Below are 19,491 nucleotides of genomic sequence, written 5' to 3'. Positions count from 1 at the left end.
GGCTCACTAAGTGCACGGCGCGCTACGAGGCGCTAGGGAGAGGCTGGCGCTCCCCCGCGCCTAGACACTTGCCCGCTGCACGCTGGGTAAATGCAGACCCCGAGCCGAGCCGACTCTAATTTACACGCCCGCGAAGGCTGCGCGCACGCACACGTGTCCCCGACTCGCGGGCACTTTGGTCCCCGCCTCCTCCGTCGCGTGCAGGAGCAGAACAGGAGGTGGACTCGGAGTGTGGCTGTTAATCCTCAGCTCCCCACGTTCAAAAGGAGAAGGATACGTGAAAGGAGGCATCCCCCCATGCTGCGCTCCCCCAAATCAATCTCCGCCCTAAGAGGCGCGCTGCTGGGAGGAGCTAAGGAGAGGGGCGGAGCCTGGGCTCCAGGGAGGATTCCTAGCATCCATAAACGGGTAGGTGGGGGATCGGGCAGGACAACCCAGCATCCCCCCACCTCCGCGTCGCGGCCGGGGATGACGCGAGAGGGCTTGGTCTCCCCCAGAAGGCTCCAAGCGATCGGGTTGACCTCCGCGTAGACTCCGGGGGTCGCTCGCTCCTTGCCTTCAGCAAGGCCGGGAGCCCGGCTCACGCTCGCCTCCCGCCCCCCCCCGCACCTCTGCCGCCGCCCCCTCCTTGGAAACCAAGTTACCAACGTTTAAACCAATCCCCTGGCGCAACTCTGCCTCCCCCACACTCCACCCGCCGCGCCGCGCAGTCCTCTAGCCCTGCTCGTCACTCGAGCTCCCCTCGCCTCCTGCGCTTCCCCCGCGGCGGCGATGCCAGGGCCTTCGCCAGGGCTGCGCCGGGCGCTACTCGGCCTCTGGGCTGCCCTGGGCCTGAAGATCCTCGGCCTCGCAGGTAAGAGCGGCTCCGGGCGCCCAGGGCGGGGGCGGAGTTGCTGGACCCGAGCAGCGTCCCAGCGCCCCTCCCGGCTCCGCCCTCTGCTCGTCCCACGCCTCTGCCCGCACCTGGAGCCTGGGTACTCGCCGCTATCTCCCTCCCCCGATACACACGGAGACCCAGCTTCTCAACTCCTGCTCTCCTGAGTCTCTACCTGTCCCCTTGGAGATCCAGGTGTTCTGAGCCCAACCGCGCGCCCTGGAGACCCTGGGGCGCTCCCATCCCCTCCCCGGGAGGCCCCTCTCGCTCCATGGTGCACCGGGGTCCACGGACTGGCATCCCACACTCCCCCCAGCGATCCGCAAAGACCCCATCTAGAGCCTCAACTATCGTGATTCACACGCGCTGTTCCCGCTCCACCCAGGTCCCTGGCAACCCCGTCCCTCTGCCGTTCCCAGGGTTCCTTCCTCGAGTCCAACCCCGTGTCTTATTTCCATGTTCTTCACCCACATTTGGCGGCCTCCCTTGACCCGGCCTCCCCTCTCCCTTGCCTTCGCCCCAACCTCAGCCTCTCCCTCTCCTGGCGATCTGCCAGGACCTCAAGAACAGGCGCCATCCCCATCCCCCACCCGGAGTCCCCTCCTCCCTCTCAGCCTTGCTGTGCGCACCCGAGACCCCATTTTTCCGCTCCTCTCTCCCTTCTCCCATTCTTCCCCGCCACTTCCTCGGAGCCTCGGGGATCTCCGTGGCAGAGCCACCCTCGAGGTCCGGACTCGGAGAACACCTCCAAATCTGAGGCCTGGGCAGGACTTAGGACTCCTGGGTTCTTTCTGGACCGCGACCCCTGGTGGTCCTGGGGAAGCCCTGTGTTCGGCGTAGGGGCGCCGAGATCTCAGGGGGTTGGTTCCCCAGGCTGAGCCCGCGTTTCCCCGGGCAGCGGTCGCGCAGGAGCCCTTCTGGGCGGACCTGCAGCCCCGTGTGGCGCTCGTGGAGCGCGGGGGCTCTCTGTGGCTGAATTGCAGCACCAACTGCCCTCGGCCAGAGCGCGGTGGCCTGGAGACCTCGCTGCGCCGCAACGGGACGCAGAGGGGCTTGCGCTGGCTGGCGCGGCAGCTAGTGGACATCCGCGAGCCAGAGACCCAGCCCGTGTGCTTCTTCCGCTGCGCGCGGCGCACGCTGCAGGCGCGCGGGCTCATCCGCACTTTCCGTGAGTTCTTCGTGGCCGCGCTCCACACCAATACTTTCCCTCCCTTTCCTGGCCCGCCCCCTGGACCCCGGGGTCCTCCCCTTCGGACTCCACCCATTGGATCCCCACGCCCTCGCGTCTGAGCCCGGGCTCCCCAAGCTCCAGCATTTCCAAAGGTAGCAGTTCCTTCCCTGCAGAGAGGCCGGATCGCGTGGAGCTGGGGCCACTGCCTTCCTGGCAGCCGGTGGGCGAAAACTTCACCCTGAGCTGTAGGGTCCCGGGAGCCGGACCCCGCGGGAGCCTCACGCTGACCCTACTGCGGGGCGCCCAAGAGCTGATTCGCCGAAGCTTTACGGGGGAGCCGCCCCGAGCGCGGGGCGCGGTGCTCACCGCCACGGTCCTGGCGCGCAGGGAGGACCATGGAGCTAATTTCTCCTGCCGCGCGGAGCTGGACCTGCGGCCGCACGGCCTGGGGCTGTTTGAAAACACCTCGGAGCCCATACAGCTCCGAACCTTCAGTGAGTGGGTGCGGGGACCCCATGCATTCGAGGCCGGGCAGATGTCGAAGAAATTTAGAGGCACATATATCTGAATGATAATCCTTACTTCAGCACTCAGCAGCTGGCTTGATTTTGTCTGCTTCTTCAGGATGATAATACAAGATGTGCATGTTAAGGGCTTAGCACACATCGAGTGCTCAGTATATAGGTTCAAATTCTGAGCTGAGCGCGGCAGTGCACACCTGTCATCCCAGAACTTGGGAGGCTGGGGCAGGAGGATCCCTGTGAGCTCTAGGCCAGCCTGGGCTCCATAGCGAGACCTTGTCTCACAAAAGCAATAATCATGGTAATAATTTGAAGCTCTGTTCTTCCACTCCTAGCCCTGTCTCCAGACCCCCCGCGCCTCCTTGGTCCCAGGCTCTTAGAAGTGGGCTCAGAAAGTCCAGTGAGCTGCATCTTGGGCAAACTCTTTCCCGCCCCAGAGGCTGAGGTTTACCTCGCGCTGGGAGATCAGAGGCTGAATCCTGATGTCACTCTCGAGGGGGACACCCTCACGGCCACTACCACAGCCACCAGTAGCGCAGAGCAGGAGGGTGCCAGGCAGCTGGTCTGCAACGTGACCCTAGGGGGCGAAAGCCGCGAGGTCCAGGAAAACGTTACAGTCTACAGTAAGAAGAATGGGGCAGGGCCTCGGCCGCTGGGGGTGGGGCCAGGGGCGCGTGGGCGCGGCCAATAGTGGGCAGGCCTCGGAGTTCCTAAGGGGCGGAGCAGACAGAGGATGAGCGTGAATCACTGGGGAGGCGGATCCTGAAGGGCGGGGCCTCGGTTTGTTAGAAGCTGTAGAAGGGTTCGGGCAGAGAAGGGGCGGAGCTTACCCTGTAGGAGGGCCGATCCTGTGTCCTCAGGTTTCCCCGCGCCGCTCCTGACCCTGAGCAAGCCCAGCGCGCCTGAGGGGCAGATGGTGACAGTAACTTGCACAGCTGGGACTCAAGCTCTGGTCACCCTGGAGGGAATTCCAGCTGCAGCTCCGGGACAACCTGTCCAGCTCCAGCTCAATGCGACCGAGAACGACGACGGGCGCGACTTCGTCTGCTATGCCACCCTCGAGGTGGATGGGGAGACGCTTAGCAAGAACGACAGCACTGAGCTGCGCGTGCTCTGTGAGTTGGCGACCTCGGATGACCTGCCCAGTCTTGACCATGTCGGGGAAGCGGGGCGATCCCTCATTCGCCACTTCTAGCCTCTCGGACCCTTGCCCGCAGACGCCCCCCGGCTAGACGACTCTGATTGTCCCAGGAGTTGGACGTGGCCCGAGGGCCCGGAGCAGACGCTGCGCTGCGACGCCCGCGGGAACCCGGAGCCCTCGGTGCACTGCGCACGGCCGGACAGCGGGGCGGTGCTGGCGCTGGGCCGGCCGGGCCCAGTGACACGCGCGCTGGCGGGCACCTACCGCTGCAGGGCCGCCAGTACGCAGGGCACGGCCGTCAAGGACGTGACGCTGACCGTGGAGTGTGAGTGGGGCCGCGCGTGGTGGCGCTGCTTTCGGGTTCTCAGGGCCTGGGCCTGGTGGGTACCTTACAAGAAGTGTAGGCCTAGGCTCTGAAGTGTGCCTTAGGGCGGGATTTTGAGAAAGGGAACCAGCTGGTGAGCGATCTGGATTCAGGAAAATTCTTGAAGTAGGAGCCCAGCTTGGTGGCTCACCCTGTCATCCCAGCACTCAGGAGGCTGAGACAGGAGGGTCGCTGTGAGTTCGGGACCAGCCTGTACTACATAGCCAGACCATGTTTCAAAGGGAAAAGAAAGAAAAAAACCTCAAAACACAGGTTAGCAAGGCTTATGTAGTGGGACACTAGTGGGGTCAGCGTCCCCGCCCACCCAGGGCACTTTCTGCCCACCCCTTCCTGGAGGTCCTGAGATGCAGAGGGACATCAGATCGGTCCCAAAAACCAGCGCCACATGGCCTATTCCAGATGCGCCGGCGCTGGACATTGTGGGGTGCCCGGATCGCATTACTTGGGTGGAGGGAACCGAGGCATCGCTGAGCTGCGTGGCACATGGGGTCCCTGCCCCCGACGTGAGCTGCATGCGCTCTGGTGAGGCTGACGCAGTGGAGGGGCTGCTGCGTGTGGCCCGGGAGCACGCGGGCACCTACCACTGCGAGGCCACCAACACTCGAGGCTCTGTGGCCAAAACTGTAGCCATCACCGTGGAGTGTGAGTAGGGGCGCCTCGAGGCCACCCCCGGGCGGGATTCCTGTCTGTCTCCCATGTGACCCCAGGGCTCCCTGCTTTGCAGATGGCCCCAGTTTTGAGGAGCGGGGCTGCCCCAGCAACTGGACATGGGTGGAAGGATCCGGATCTCTGTTCTCCTGTGAGGTGGATGGGAAGCCACAGCCCAGCGTGGAGTGCGCAGGCTCCGAGGACGCCAACAAGGGGGTGGTGCTGCCGCTGGTCTTCTCCAAACCCAGCGCCCGAGGCCCCTCTCTCCCTAGTGACCTGCCACCCGGGGTCTACGTCTGCAACGCCACCAACCCCCACGGCTCTTCGGTCAAAACCGTGGTCGTGAGCGCGGAGTGTGAGCGGGGCCCGGGTGGGCGGGAAGGAGGGGGTGTCCCTGAGAGCACCTCCCCTGACCCCTCCTCCTGGACGCTTTGCAGCACCGCCTCACATGGACGAGACCACCTGCCCCAGTCACCAGACGTGGCTGGAAGGGGCTCGAGATGCGGCGCTAGCCTGTGCCGCCCGGGGCCGCCCATCCCCACGCGTGCGCTGCCTGCGTGAGGGTGCACCCCAACCCGAGCGGCCGAGAGTGTCCCGGGAGGACGCAGGGATCTACCGCTGTGAGGCCACCAATGCCCATGGCATGGACTCCCGGACCATCACTGTGGGTGTGGAATGTGAGTGAGGCCCGCACGGGATGGACTGGACTCAGTACTGGGAAAGGGACCGACGGGGGTGGCAGGGTCCTCGGGAGCTGAGGGAACCTCTTCTGTCCCTGACTGGGGACAGAGAATGCCTGTGTCAACCTGGGGGTAACGGGAAGTCTAGGGAACAGGAAGTCAGCCCCTCTCAAATGCCGGCTCAAGATTGGTGTTGGGCCTCACCTCCCGTTCAGTAAGAAGGTTAAGATTTTTAATTTTAACTTTTTGGGGGAGGTACTGAGAACTGAACCGAGGGCCTTCACATTGAGTTGGATCCCCAGCCACTATTTTGTTTCATTTATTTTGAGACAGGGTCTCACTAAGTCACTAAATTGCCCAAGCTATACTCAAACTTGCAATTGTCCTGCCTCAGCCTCCCAGAGTGCTGGGATTATAGGCATACAACACCACACCTGGCTGGGGCAGAATTCTTGTCTCCAACAATAGGCTTGAGGAGGGGTCCTCATCCAGAAAGGGGTGATCTCTGACCGACGGTAGTGGGCCAATGGCACTTGGTCAACTGTGGGCCAGCGCTAAGCCCCTTCACCCATTTACCTTTGTCCCCTGCAGACCGGCCAGTGGTGGCTGAGCTGGCTGCCTCGCCCCCTAGCGTGAGGCCTGGCGGGAATTTCACCCTGACCTGCCGCGCTGAGGCATGGCCTCCAGCGCAGATCAGCTGGCGCGCGCCCCCCGGGGCTTCCAACATCGGCCTGTCCAGCAACAATAGCACGCTGAGTGTGGCGGGAGCCCTGGGCAGCCACGGCGGCGAGTATGAATGCTCAGCCACCAACGCACATGGACGTCATGCACGGCGCATCACGGTGCGTGTGGCTGGTAAGTGGCAGCTCGGGGTGGGATAGGGCTCTGCAGGAGGCTTGACCTGAGTCTTGGGGCTCTGACCCCATCTCTGACTCTGTTACCACAGATGACACCAATGTGGGCCAAAGTCGAAATCAAGGGAGCCAGGTGTGGTGGTGCACGCCTGTCATCCCAGCACTTCAGAGGCTGAGGCAGGAGGAATGCCTCAAGTTAGAGGCCAGCCTGGGCTACATGGGGAGACCCTGTGTGTGTGTGTAGGGGGGGGAATCGAGGGCACCTAAAGGAGGGGCTGTTGGTGGCAGGTTAGAGGTGGGAAGCAGTGGTAGAGACTGGGAACAGGGGCAGGACCTTTCAGGGCTGTGACTGCTGTGGGGAAGGGCTTATTAACTAGGGGTGGGGCTGTACTGGGGATGCAGCTCAGCAGTACAGCATCTGCCCAGAAAGCTTGAGGCCATGGGCTCAAAAGAAAAAAAAAGACAAAATCAGAATATGGTGGCACATACCCGGTGGCCTGTAATTCTAGCACTCGGGAGACTGGAAGGATCGCCTGGATTGGAGGCCAGCCTGGGCTACGTAGTGAGACCCTGTCTCAAACACCAAAACCAAACCCAAAACCTTGGAGTGCGTTCTGGAATCGGGGCACACGTGAGCCTCTTCCCTGGCCACTATGTCTCCGCAGGAAAAGGGGCTTGGAGAAAGGCCAAGGGTAGCTCCCCCACGACGTGCAGCTCCTGGGGCTGGGGTCTGTCTGGGGCAGAGGCACACGCTGGTGTCCAGACTCCGGGCTCAAGCGCTCAACCCCCCAGCTGAGCAGGCTGTGACTTGGGTCTGGGGTCCTCCCGTGTTGCCTGGGGCGCCCCTGGCAGGCGCACGGGACTGACTGACCTCGGGGTTCGGTCCTGCCCGCAGGTCCCTGGCTGTGGGTCGCCGTGGGCGGCGCGGCGGGGGGCGCGGCGCTGCTGGCCGCGGGAGCGGGCCTGGCCCTGTACGTGCGCTCCACTGCGTGCAAGAAGGGCGAGTACAACGTGCAGGAGGCCGAGAGCTCCGGTGAGGCCGTGTGTCTCAATGGCGCGGGCGGCGCGGCCAGCGGCAACGAGGAGGCGGGGGACACAGCCGCTGAGTCCCCGGCAGGGGGTGAGGTCTTCGCCATCCAGCTGACATCTGCGTGAGCTGCTCCCCTCTCCCCGCGGGCCGGGGGTCGCCCCCACACGCCAAAGGGGGCTTATTACTGTTCTATTTATTTATTTATTTATTTATTTATTTATTCAACTGCAGGGGCATCACCCCCGTTTTCTACCCAGCTCCCCCAATAAAGTTTTTATAAAGGACTCTGGGCTGCCATTTCTTTTCTTTTTGGGGGGAGGAGGGCACTACAGATTGAACCAGGACCTTCCCACTGAACTACATTCCCAGCCTCCCTTTCTTTTTCTTTTTTAACATATATATTTTATTTTGAGACAGGATTTTATTATGCAGCCCAGGCTGGCCTCGAACTTGTGGATCGAGTACCGGGATTACCGGCTTGTTTTCACAGTGTGGAGAGATGTGGTTGAAGTCCCACCTTGAGGATTATTCATTCAAAACTTTCGTTTTTTCTTTTTAAGAGTCCACTGTGTGGCAGGCACTTTCCAAGCCATCTGTGCCTTGTGACCTGGCACTCAGCTGCTGTACCAGGCTCCAGCAATCACTGGACCCTTGGGCAGGGGTGTGGCTCCCTCTTCTTCCTCCTCCTGTCCATATCTCTTCCACCCAGTGCTGCCCCTTGACCAAGGAAGTCTTAGCGGTAGGAGCTCAGGTGCTTTCCCTGGGCCTGATTACCAGGAAAGCCAGGCTGGCCTGCCTGGACAGGCAGGGTCCCCCTGAGGGTCCCAGGTGGCTGTGACTGTCAGCTCTCAGGATGTCCCTCCTGAAGGGCACACTCCTGCCCCATCCTCGATGCCTTCAGGAGCAGCCTGTGTCTTTCACAGTGCCTCAGTTTACCCCCTCCTTGTCTTTCCACTGGGCACACATGATTCAGAGCAGATGACAGCAGAAGGAAAGAACAGCTGGGGCTCCTCCCCCTCTTTCTCCTCTCTGCTCCCTCAAAAGCAGAGTGCTGGGTCTCTGAGAAGGAAGTCGGCCAGGCAGCTCCAACCCCCATTGGCTGCCATGTGCACAATGGGCAAAGAGGGGAACAGGAAACCAGCAGGAAGCCCCCCACGCCTAGCTGGGGTTGAACCCAGGGGCTTGGATACTTTGCAAGTGCTCTACCTGAGGTATACCCCAGCTGTCCTGGGACCCCACAAAATCCTGCCTGCCACAGGGTCTTTGCCTTAGCAGTTCCTTTTTTATTTTTTGAGACAAGGTCTCCGTTGATAAGTTGCCCAGGCTGGGCTCAAACTTGCAGCTCTCCTGCCTCAGCCTCCCAGAGTGCTGGATTACAGGTTTTTGCTACCACACTTGGGTCTTTGTTCTTTCTATTCACCACTGAGTGTACCCACTGGGGTCTGGCACATAGTAATTGCTTGATAAATGTGGAATAAATGGAGAAAAACAGCCATGTGTTTACAGACACAGAAACCTTCATGTGTCCAATGAGAAGCTTCTCTATCCAGGCGTGGTGGTGCACAACTATGATCCCAGCATCCTGGGAGGCTGAGGCAGGAGGACCGAAAGTGCAAACCCAGCCTGGGCAACTGAGTAACTTAGTGAGACCCTAATTCAAAATGAAAAAATAAAAAAGGGCTGGGAATGGAAGTCAGTGCAAAGGCCTTGGGTTCAACCTCAAATGATACACACAGGAAAAAAAAAAAGAAAGATGTCTTTTTCCCTCCTTTCCAAAAGTGTGACAGGGGCCGGGGATTTAGCTCAGTGGTTCCACTGCCTGCCTCACAAGCTAAGGACCCGAGTTCGATCCCCGGTACCAAAAAGAACCCAACAAAAATACTATGAGCACCACAAGTGTGATAGGGTACTCAAGATGGGAACCCCAGACCACACTGCTCTCCCTCTGAGCAGCCCTCCTTTATCACAGTGCTTATAGCAAATAACACGGATGGGTCCTGAGAACTTCCTTTATTTGGGGCCCAGCCAAGCCTGATTGGGAAAGGGGCAGAATGGGGCCAGTGGCTCCCCCGGGCCAGGGGCTCCGGGGCTGAGGCCTGCATCATCCTGCTTCGACCCCTGCATGGGAGGCAGCAGAGAGGAGGCAGGCAGGATCTCAACACTCCTGGGATTCTGCCCCTTCTTTCCCTGGGGAAACTGAGGGAGGCAGAATGGGCTCAGCTGGGTGAAGAACAGTTTACACTGCCTGAGGTGGGCCCTCGAGGGGGCCCATGGATACCCCACATCTGCCACACAGCTTCTTGGGCTGGACAGTCTTCCGGGGCACCAGCCAGCAACTGGAGCAGCGGGTACCATATTTCTTGTACCTGGGGTAGGGGTACAAGAAACCACCATTCAGAGTGTAGCAGGTGGGTCCGGGATTTAGCTCAGTGGTTCCGCCGTCTGCCTCACAAGCGCAAGGTCCCGAGTTCGATCCCCGGTACCAAAAAAAAAAAAAATTAACAGAATGCAGCAGGTGCCCAGAAACTGCCACAAGATAACTGTTTCCCCTAAGAGGTATATATATATTTTTTTGGTACCGAGGATCAAACTCAGGACCTTGCACTTGTGAGGCAGGTGGCAGCACCATTGAGCTAAATCCCCGGTCACCTAAGAGGTATATTTTTGCTGTTTGGTTTTCTGGAGGATTTTTTTTGGGGGGGTAGTCTTTTTGAGAGAGTCTCACTATGTAGCCCGTGCTGGCCTGGAACTCGCAGTGATCCTCCTGCCTCAGCCTCCTGAGTGCACTTCCCTCACACCCCACACTGACCACATATGGACTGATTTGGGGTCCCCCGCCCCAACTCCCTCTGCTGTGCTAAGGACCTGATACCACAGGCGTTACAGAGAGGGGTCCCGTCTTCAGCATCTCTCCAGAGAGGCGTCCTGTGGGTCCTGCAGGAAGCACAGCACCGAGGCCCTGCAGGATCAGAGGTCAACAAAGGGGAGGCGTCAGAGGCCCAGAGCCTGAATTGGAGAGGATTTTTGTGAGCATCTCTGTGAAGGCCTCCAGCTCTGGATGGTGGCAGAGTAGGCCGGGAAGAGAGACAGATGGCGGAGCCAGTGTTGGCGGGAGGAAGCCGGGGGTGGGGGTGACTCAGCCTGGGGGAACTGGCTAAATGGGGAAGCAGGGTGGGGGAAGGGGGGCAGGGAGTGACTGGGGAGATGGGAAATTGGCCCCCCAAATATTTATAGCTCTCCTGCCTCGAGGACTCACTCACCTAGGGCCTCCCCGCCTCTGGAGTTGGGCTCAGCAGCCCTGGTGGGGGTTGAGGCAGCTCCCTCAGTCTGGCTGCTGCTGGCTAGGCTGGAGGTAGGCAAAGTGTTAGCCTGGGGGGTCTATATCCTGTCCCCGAAGCCCCCCAAAAGGAAAATGTGATACCAAGGTACCCAGCAGCCCAGGGACAGAACCCAGGGCCTTTGCACTGAGTTCCATCCCATACTTTTTTTTTTCCCATACCAGGGATTGAACTCAGGACCTTGCACTTTCAAGGTAGGTGTAGTGCTACTGAGCTAAATCCCTGGCCCCTCCAACATGTTTTATTTTGTACTTTGAGACAGAGTCTCGCTATGTTGTTCAGACTGGGCTCAGTCTTGTGACCCTCCTGCCTCAGCCTTCCAGAGTGCTGAAATGACAGCCACATGCCACCACTCCTGGCATAATTACAGTTATTTTAAGGAGCAGGATGCCTGGGGCAACTTGCCAGGTTGGAATCCCAGGCCTCCCACATCCACAGTGTGTGATCTCGACAGGTGCTCTTCTCTGGGCCTCATTTTTCTCATCTGCAAAATGGGCTTCACGAGGCTTTATTTGTTTGTTTGTTTTTTGGTACCAGGGATCGAACTCGGGTCCTTGAGCTTGCAAGGCAAGCGATGGAACCACGGAGCTAAATCCCCGGCCCTACAAGGCTTTAAAAAGCTCACATAAGCCAACTGCGGCCGTGGTGGCATGCACCTGTGATCCCAGCACTCTGGGAAGCTGAGGCAGGGGTATCCCAGGTTTGAATACAGCCCACTAAATTTAGTGACTTATAGTGGCTCTGTCTCAAAATTTAAAATAAGAAGGGCTGGGCCGGGCTGGGGATTTAGCTCAGTGGTTTTGCTGCCTGCTGTGCAAGCACAAGGACCCAAGTTCAATCCCCGGCACCAAAAAAAAAACAAAAAGAAGGGCTGGGCTGGGGATTTAGCTCAGTGGTTTCGCCGCCTGCCTGGTAAGGGAAAGGTCCGAGTTGGATCCCTGGTACCAAAAAAAAAAGAAGGGCTGGAGATGTAGCTCCAAAGGCCCTTGGTTCAGTCCTCAGTACTATAAAATAATAAATAAATAAATAAACAAATAAAAACTAAGAAGCTTACTTTCCTCAAAGCCTGTTACCTCTTAGTGCTGACAAATGTTAGATAAGATCACTTTAGGGGAAATAAAAGCAACTGCTGGAAGTATGGCTAATCCTGACTGGAAGACCAGGCCTGTGACTGGGAGATGAAGAACCAAATTCAGTGGTACATGGCCATCTTCCCAGTACTTGGGAGGCTGAGGCAGGAGGATCTCTGTGAACTGGAGGCCAACCTGGACTACATAGTGAGACCCTGTCTCAAAAAACCAAAACAAAACAAAACCAAAATAAAAGCACAAGCTGCAGGGGCTTCAAGTGTAGCTTAGGGATGCAGTACCCACCGAGTACTCACTGGGTTGTCCTGGGCTCCACTTCAGCACCGCAAGACAAAACCAAACCACAAGAAACATACATGCGGGTTGAAAATATCTGGGGAAAAACTCACATCTGTACTGACAGGTACAGATTTTTTTTGGTACTGGAGATAAAACTCAGGACCTTGCAGGGCCAGGGATTTAGCTCAGTGGTTCCACCGCCTGCCTCGAAAGCCCAAGGTCCTGAGTTTGAAAAAAAAAAACAACAAAGCTCAGGACCTTGAGCTTGCAAGGTAGGCACAGCACCACTGAGCTAAATCCCCAGCCAGACTTCTTGTTAGTACCCCTAAACAATCCGGTCTAACAACTATTACCATAGCCAGTATACTGTATTTTTTTTTTCTTTCCTCTGTACTGGGAATTGAACCCAGGGCCTTTGCACTGTGATCCATTCCCAGCCCTTTTTTTTTTTTTGGTACCAGGGATCGAACTTGGGTCCTTGAGCTTGTGAGGCAGGCAGCAGAACCACTGAGCTAAATCCCTGGCCCTCCCAGCCCTTTTATTTATTTATTTTCTTTTTTGGTACCGGGAATTGAACTCGGGTCCTTGTGCCTTCGAGGCAGGCAGCAGAACCATTGAACTAAATCCCCGGCCCCCCAGCCCTTTTATTTTTATCTTGACACAGGGTCTCGCTAAGCCACTAACTTGACCAGGCTGGGCTCAAATCCTCCTGCCTCAGTCTCCCAGAGTGCTGGGACGAGGGCTGCACAGTACTGAGCCCCCGAATTTGATATTACATCACAGGGAGATGATTTAAAGTTTATCGGAGGATCTATGTGGGTTCTGTGGAAACACTAGGCCATTGTACACAAGGGGTTTGAGCATTCTTGGATTTTTGTCTCTGGGGGTCCTGCAGCCCTTGCCATACTCACTGAGGGTGGCCTGCACAAGGAGCACTGCGCCCAACAGCGCCTACCTGTAGGTGGGTGAGATCTGCAGGCTGGAGTCCGCCTTAATCTGGAACTTCAGAGTCACCCCCTTGAACCCAGGGTCCACCTGCTTGGCTCCTTGGCGAGGCTTCGGCTGCTTTCGGGGCCTTCTCTGAGGGAGTGCTGCAGGTGCCCCAGGGGGGTCCCTGCTGCGACGCTTGTGGCTTCCTGGGGTCTGCTTGTTCTTGGAGCTCCTGGCCATGGTCAGGGGGCCTGACACCCTGCGGGCCCCTGGCTCCCAGCAGGTCCCCAGGGCCTGGGTGGCTGGTGTGGGTGCCCGGGCCTGGCCCTCTTCAGTTTCTTGGAGAAGGCGCAGGATGGTGACCGAGTCCTGACACACAGGCCAGAGGGACCTGGGGAGAGAGGCCTGGCCGTTACTCTTTCCAGGTGACTCTGGGGTTCCCACTGGCACCTGTTCTGGCTAAGCCTGTGCCCTGGGGCGGGTGCAGGGGGGTTGGAAGTTCTCAAAGTTACAAAGTAAGCAAACAGGGCCCTCCCGCCCAATCCACCACCCCATCAGTCAGTGATTCCAGTGGACGATTTACCCTAGGGGACCCACCAGGGCTCCAGGCTCCTGGCTGCTTTTATCATTTTAAAAAATTTATTTTTTATTTTTTTGGTGCAGGGATGGAACCTTGTGCAGCACCTTTGATTTATGATTTTTTAAATCATTATTAGATTTCCCTCCGTGACCCGGGGGCAACCCCCAGTGATTCATTCCTATAGGAGCCCCAGAGACTGGGGGGCGGGCGGGGCATTGCGGGGTCCTGATATCAGATGACCCCCAAGTGTCCCTCGGGCCCAGAACCGCGCCTCTGTGGGTTCTAGTAACTAACACGATGACCTCGGGGTGACCCTAGGAACCCGAGATCGAGCCATGGACTCCTCAGGTCAGCGAGGTGGGGGAAGGGGCGTCTCACCCACCGGCCACCGGCTCTGGGGCATCGCAGGGGCCGCAGCTGCCGCTGGGCCGAGGGTCCCGGGGATGGCTCGGAGTCCAGACAGGACGGCGCCAGCAGCTCCCGCAGCAGGTCCTGGGCAGGATCAGCCTCCATGGTGCCAGCCCAGCTCCCCGATCCAATCTCCTCAGCCGCCCCGCCCCCGCGGAGAAGCCCTGATGAGGATGGGCGCCACCTGTGGGCGGCGGTGGTGGCGGGGTGCTTCGAAGCCAGGGTGCAAAGAGCCACAGCTGGGTGGGGCGGGGCCGGCAGCGTCCCCTCGGTGCCCTTTCCCTCCACGGGTCATCTGCACTCCGTCAGGGTCCAGGGTGACCTCCTCCCCCCGACGCCCCGGGTGGCCTCTGTCCCTTCCAGGTCCCTGCAAATCCCTCCGTCGCTGCAGGGGTGGGGCGAGCTAAGCATTATCAGAAGAGAGAAAGGGTCCCAAACTGGGCCTGGTGGTGCATGCCTGTAATCCCAGCACTTAGAAGGCTGAGGCAGGAGGATCTCTGCAAGTTGGAGGTCATCTGGGCTACACAGTGAGTTCAAGGGCAGCCTAAACTGCATAGCAAGACCGTGTCTCAAAAAAAATTAAAAACATAAAAACAGAAGAGGGGGTCCAGGCCTCTGCTTCAGCTTCCCCAGGGACCCCCTCACTTCGAAGGGGAGCAGCAGATGCAGCCCAAAGACACTCAACATGCTGGAGAGCTGCAACACAGTTTTATTGCAGCTGTAAGGTGATTCCATCCCTATTCACACTCCAAGTCTCAGGAGGTTGGGGGAGGCACCTCAAGCAGGGGTCCTGTCCCACCAGAGCCTGGACAGAGACTCTGTCCTCTGCAGGGCTATGGGCTTCTCGGTGCCTGTGACCTGTCTCTCCCCCAGAGTCTGCACTCTGGACCAGGCTGGCTCCTCGGCTTTTCCTTCAGTCCTAGTCCTAGAGCCACTGCAATCCCGGTCTGGTTCTGTTGCACCTGTCAGTGGGGCTTGGGGATGTGGCCATCCACGTAGAAGTTCCTGGTGATCTTGGGCAGGGTGAACTCCACCCCTTCCAGCTCACGGGTCAGCACAATCTGGCAGCCCAGGCGGGAGTTCTCCTGGAGCAGGGGTGCCATGTCCAGCATGTCATCCTCCCTGTGGCAAGGAGGGCACAGTTAGCAGCTTGCACACGGCCCAGCGGGGGGAAACTGGCAGCCCAAGGACCCCAGAGCTGGGGGGGGGGCTTCCTTGCTCACCGCTCCTCAGGGGTAGGCAGGAGATCCAGGTGGGCCTCACTCACGTACACATGGCAAGTGGAGCATGCTAGGGAGGCTTCGCAGGCCCCTGGGGCAGAAAGAGAAGGAAGTGACTGAAGGGGCATCATCCATTGTGCAGGTGCCAGGAGCCCATTGTCCTGCTGTTGGTGCCACCTCTCCCTCCTGGGTTGGCTGCCACCCTGTCATTTACCCAGCTCTCTGCTCCTGGGCTGCCTGGAGGTTTTACAAAGGGACATCCATGTCGGGCATGGTGGTGCATGCCTGTAATCCCAGGACTCAGGAGGCTGAGGCAGGAGGATTGTGACAAGTCCAAGGGCAGCCTGGGATACACAGTGAGACCTTGTCCCCCCCGCCCCCCAAATCCCAAACAACAAACAAAAAACACCCAAAGACACATCCAGGGTGTCCCAGGGTGGTCCAGGACCTGGCTTGGCTATGTGGAACCACTGGAGAGCATGGATACGACTTCCCTCAATGGGCCCATGTGCTCCCACATCCCTGTGCTCCTGGGCCACGTCCTGGCAGTCTGGGTGTGCTGGGAGAAGGGGCAGAGTCAGGGTTGAGATACAGCAGCTGGGACTTCTGCTGTCCCCCTGTGCTTGCCACACTCCTGAACCCTTGGACCCGCTACCAAGGACTGTGCCTGGGGATAAGGGGCTTCCTGGTTTGAAGCTTGGCAGAGGGCATTCACACCCAGGATAAGATCCAAACCCTCCATTCTGTCAATGAGATCTGGTCATTCACTGTTTCACTCACTCTGGCCTTCTGATGCAGTGGAATACATCAAGTCCATCCCTTCCCCAGGGCCTTTGTACTTGCTGTACCTACATCCCAGAATGCTCATGTCTCCAACCTTTCCCTGGCTGGATCCCTCTTATTTTCAGAGATTTGATGCAACTGTCCCCCAATTCAATGCCCCCAGCTTCTGTTTCTTATCACTCTCCCCCTTATAATTTTGTGTAGACATAGAACCATAAAAAACTTTTAAGGGCAGGGGATTTAGCTCAGTGGTTTTGCTGCCTGCTGCACAAGCACAAGGACCAGAGTTCGATCCCCGGAACCAAAAAAAAAAAAAAAAAAAAAAAAACCCACCAAAAAAAACCCTTTAAAAAATATTAAACAAGCTGGTCTGTAGTGTATGCCTGTAGTACTGGCATTTGGGAGGCTGAGGCAGGAGGATCACTGAGAGTTTGAGGCCAGCCCGGGCTACAAAGTAAGTTTAAGGCCAACCTGACTACATCCCAAAGCCCTGCCTCAAAAACAAAAGAAAAGGCTGGGGATTTAACTCAGTGGTTCCGGTGCCGGTGCCTGCCTCGCAAGCCCAAGGTCTCAAGTTTGATCCCCGGTACCAAAAAAAAAAAAGTAAAAGAAAATTAATTTTCCAAACTCTAACCTGAACTGCTGGCTACAGGAGTCTGGAACAGAATGCCCTCTACAGCAAGGAGGCCAGCCAGGACCTCCCAGCATATCTCCCCTTTAATGCATAATGATTTCGTTTTCCCAGTACCTGGAATGGAACTGAGGACCTTGCACTTGCCAGGCAGGCACAGCACCGCTGAGCTACATCCCCGGCCCCTTGCCCCCTTTAATGATGACATCAAGCTCCCTACTACATTCCCCCAACAAACAGACTACCTCCCAGGTGGTCGTACATAACGGTATGTTTCCTTGTGGAATTGTTGTCTCTGATGGGCTGAAACTGTGAGGTGACCCAGGCCAGATCTTTGTTGTGTGTTGCTGCCCAACACCAGCAGGTACTCAATATTCACACAATCACAGAAGGTCAGCACAGATTAGTGGCTAAAAAGCTAAATAAAATAGGTGGGACTGACAGCCTGCAGTACTGGTGATACAAGCTAGGGGCACTATACCACTTAGCTACTTCCCCAGCTCTTTTTAGCTTTTTACATTGAGATAGGGTCAAGTTGTTAAATTGCCTAGGCGGGGCTTGAACTTGAGATCCTCCTGCTTCAGCTTCCCTAAAAGCTGGGATTACAGGCATGTATCACCGTGCCTGGCTAAAATGTTTGGAATCTAGTTTTGTCACTGACTTGGTTTTGGACCAGGTCTACTTAAGGTGGGGCTCAGTTTTCTCATCTGTAAAATGGAATAATAGTTTCCTCTACTGTAGGAAGTAAATATGTATTAACTCAGTATAATTTCCGCTGTTATTCTCTTCAGTGAATGGTCATTAACACCTGTTACATCTAAGTGCCGTTAAATACAATGAGTAAGTGTAAACAAGTAGACAGGGACTCTGAGCTCACTGTGGGACAGATGATAAGGAAGAAGTGCCATGAAGACAATAAGACAGTGCTAAACCAGAGTGATAGAGGTCAGAACTTTGGCTGTGCTGAGGGGATGGGATTGTCAGGAACATGATATTTCCACTGAGATGTGAAGATGAGGAGGCAAAATATTTGCTGAGGACAGGTGTGGTAGTGCATGCCTGTCATCTTAGCACTAGGGAGGCTGAGGCAGTTTGAGGCCAGCCTGGACTACATATTATGTGAATTTTTTTTTTTTTTTTTTTTTTGGTACTGGGGATCGAACTCGGTTCCTTGAGCTTGTGAGGCAGGCGGCAGAACCACTGAGCTAAATCCCTGGCCAAACCTTTGGAGTTGTTTTTCTTTTTCTTTTATTTATTTTGGTACTGGGGATCGAACTCGGGACCTTGAGGTTGCGAGGCAGGCCTCGGCACCACTGAGCTAAATCGCCAGCCCGCCTGGACTACATATTGAGTTCAAGGTCGGCCTGAACTACATAGCAAGACCCTTTTCTCAAAAAAATAGGAAAGGGGCCAGGGATTTAGCTCAATGGTTCCGGCGCCTGCCTTGCAAGGGAAAGGTCCCGAGTTCGATCCCCAGTACCACACAAAAAAAAAACAAAACAGGAAAAAAGGGCTGGGGATTTAGCTCAGTGGTTTCGCCGCCTGCTGTGCAAGCACAAGGACCTGAGTTCAATCCCTGGTACCAAAAAAAAAAAAAAAAGGAAAAAAATTTGTTAGGAAACCACTTCTGACATGGGAAAACAGCAAATTCAAAGGTCTTTGGGCAGGAATGAGCTTGGCTATTTGAAGAACATCAAGAAAACCAATGTGTACCAGGCCCAGTGTTGCCACACCTGTAATCCCAGCATTTGGGAGGCTGAGGGAGGAGGACTGATCGCCAAGAGTTTGAGATCAGCCTGGGCTACATAGTGAATTCAAGACCAGGCTGACTATATTACAAGACCCTGTTTCAGAAAACAACAACAAAAAGGAAAATCAATATGGAGCCTGGGATGGTGGCACAAATTTGTAATCCCATCACTCTGGGAGGCTTAGGCAGGGGGATCACAACTTCAAGCCCACCCGGGGCAATTTAGCAACTTTTAGTGAGGCCCTGTCTCAAAAGGGCTTGGGATATAACTCAGTATAATGGCCCTGGTTTCAATCCCCAGTACCATTCACACACTGTTGCTAGCATGGAGGAAACAAGAGCAAACAAAAGAACACAAGCTCTGAACGGTGAGTTCTAGTGGGCAGGCCTGTAATAAATGGCTACTAAATAAGAGATGTAAACTTTGGATTTTAATACATATTTGGTGGGAAGCCATGGGTGATCTAAGCAGTGGAGAGGCTGATTTGATCGTCAATTTCTGAAAGAATGGATTAGGCTGGGATGGGTAATTTTCTGTTCCTGGCTCCTACCTTCCAGGTCCACACCGTGGCGCTGGGCCAGATGGAGGACATTGTCCCCAACTCTGCCGCTCACCGGGATGCGCTGGCCTGACCGGTCTACGAACACCACGTTCACCCTGGGGACACACGGGGGTGTGGATGTCGAGGTGCAGGACAAGCTCAGGGGCCTCATAGGGTCAGGAACTCGGGGTTCGAGCTAGATAGACAGGGATAGAAGAGGGCGAGGCAGATAAAGAACCCCAGAGAGAAGCTGCAAGGCAAGGCGGGAACCTGGGAAACCTTGTGGGACGAGGAACGGGACACTTTGTCTTGCACTCACACGTCCCCGGGCCGCTCAGGGCCGCCGATGTCCCCTTCTGCCAGGCGCCTGCCTAGAAAACAGTTGAGTGAGCGGAGGCGCCCGCCCTGCGGGCACCAACCGGCTAACGCAGTCTGTCCCTGGCGATCGGAGTACCTGTCGTCCGAAATTTCCTGGTTGTCAGCAACGCTGCCTCCCCAGTCCTACTCCACCAGGAGGCCCTGGCAGCTCGCAACAGGAGCCTGACAGTCACGCCGCCCCGGGCCGTGGAGGCGGCCATGACAGATGTCACGTGACCGCGCGACTGGGCATGCGCAGCGCCAGCCGTGCGAGCAGAGGC

At 57.0% G+C, this 19,491-nt stretch overlaps 3 protein-coding genes across 4 annotated transcripts; 1 reads left to right on the top strand and 2 right to left on the bottom strand.

Annotated features, from left to right (window-relative positions):
• The first annotated feature begins 184 nt into the window (after nucleotides 1-184).
• Nucleotides 185-7,589, top strand: Icam5 (intercellular adhesion molecule 5). 2 transcript variants are annotated; one of them, XM_087201747.1, is made up of 11 exons: nucleotides 185-853; nucleotides 1,773-2,042; nucleotides 2,219-2,539; nucleotides 2,902-3,189; nucleotides 3,427-3,681; nucleotides 3,784-4,032; nucleotides 4,492-4,734; nucleotides 4,817-5,095; nucleotides 5,178-5,417; nucleotides 6,012-6,262; nucleotides 7,170-7,589. In XM_087201747.1, exons 1-11 carry the CDS (start codon nucleotides 772-774, stop codon nucleotides 7,416-7,418), a joined length of 2,727 nt encoding a protein of 908 aa, XP_087057873.1. In that variant the 5' UTR covers nucleotides 185-771; the 3' UTR covers nucleotides 7,419-7,589. The 2 variants fall into 2 exon arrangements, with proteins under 2 accessions (XP_087057873.1, XP_004865542.2); XM_004865485.4 differs by having other exon boundaries at nucleotides 187-853; nucleotides 6,012-6,275.
• A 1,706-nt stretch (nucleotides 7,590-9,295) lies between these two features.
• On the bottom strand, nucleotides 9,296-14,425 carry Zglp1 (zinc finger GATA like protein 1). The gene is made up of 5 exons (XM_004865486.4): nucleotides 13,902-14,425; nucleotides 12,965-13,330; nucleotides 10,565-10,650; nucleotides 10,170-10,263; nucleotides 9,296-9,670 (listed from the first exon to the last, which is right to left on the bottom strand). The coding sequence occupies exons 1-5, from the start codon at nucleotides 14,030-14,032 to the stop codon at nucleotides 9,541-9,543; spliced, it is 807 nt and encodes a 268-aa protein (XP_004865543.1). The 5' UTR covers nucleotides 14,033-14,425; the 3' UTR covers nucleotides 9,296-9,540.
• A 195-nt stretch (nucleotides 14,426-14,620) lies between these two features.
• On the bottom strand, nucleotides 14,621-19,474 carry Fdx2 (ferredoxin 2). The gene is made up of 5 exons (XM_004865487.4): nucleotides 19,308-19,474; nucleotides 19,173-19,224; nucleotides 18,863-18,969; nucleotides 15,151-15,238; nucleotides 14,621-15,049 (listed from the first exon to the last, which is right to left on the bottom strand). Exons 1-5 carry the CDS (start codon nucleotides 19,429-19,431, stop codon nucleotides 14,893-14,895), a joined length of 528 nt encoding a protein of 175 aa, XP_004865544.1. The 5' UTR covers nucleotides 19,432-19,474; the 3' UTR covers nucleotides 14,621-14,892.
• Nucleotides 19,475-19,491: the final 17 nt, after the last annotated feature.

Source organism: Heterocephalus glaber, unplaced genomic scaffold (assembly GCF_053883595.1).
Source record: "Heterocephalus glaber isolate CG9 unplaced genomic scaffold, H.glaber_assembly_v1.0 deba00001760, whole genome shotgun sequence".
Taxonomy (NCBI): Eukaryota; Metazoa; Chordata; class Mammalia; order Rodentia; family Bathyergidae; genus Heterocephalus; species Heterocephalus glaber.
This window is presented reverse-complemented; position numbering and strand designations above follow the sequence as displayed.

What these genes read in the sequence shown, in the direction of transcription:
- Icam5 (XM_004865485.4), top strand. Translation starts at nt 772, where the DNA reads ATGCCAGGGCCTTCGCCAGGGCTGCGCCGGGCGCTACTCGGCCTCTGG. An exon ending in CGTGGTCGTGAGCGCGGAGT is followed by an intron (nt 5,096 to 5,177) that starts GTGAGCGGGGCC and finishes GACGCTTTGCAG; the next exon opens with CACCGCCTCACATGGACGAG. An exon ending in CATCACGGTGCGTGTGGCTG is followed by an intron (nt 6,276 to 7,169) that starts GTAAGTGGCAGC and finishes TCCTGCCCGCAG; the next exon opens with GTCCCTGGCTGTGGGTCGCC.
- Fdx2 (XM_004865487.4), bottom strand. Translation starts at nt 19,431, where the DNA reads ATGGCCGCCTCCACGGCCCGGGGCGGCGTGACTGTCAGGCTCCTGTTG. An exon ending in CAGGAAATTTCGGACGACAG is followed by an intron (nt 19,225 to 19,307) that starts GTACTCCGATCG and finishes ACTGTTTTCTAG; the next exon opens with GCAGGCGCCTGGCAGAAGGG. An exon ending in CTGCCTACCCCTGAGGAGCG is followed by an intron (nt 15,050 to 15,150) that starts GTGAGCAAGGAA and finishes TCCTTGCCACAG; the next exon opens with GGAGGATGACATGCTGGACA.
- Zglp1 (XM_004865486.4), bottom strand. Translation starts at nt 14,032, where the DNA reads ATGGAGGCTGATCCTGCCCAGGACCTGCTGCGGGAGCTGCTGGCGCCG. An exon ending in TGCCCCAGAGCCGGTGGCCG is followed by an intron (nt 13,331 to 13,901) that starts GTGGGTGAGACG and finishes CTCTCTCCCCAG; the next exon opens with GTCCCTCTGGCCTGTGTGTC. An exon ending in CAGATCTCACCCACCTACAG is followed by an intron (nt 10,651 to 12,964) that starts GTAGGCGCTGTT and finishes GCCTACCTCCAG; the next exon opens with CCTAGCCAGCAGCAGCCAGA.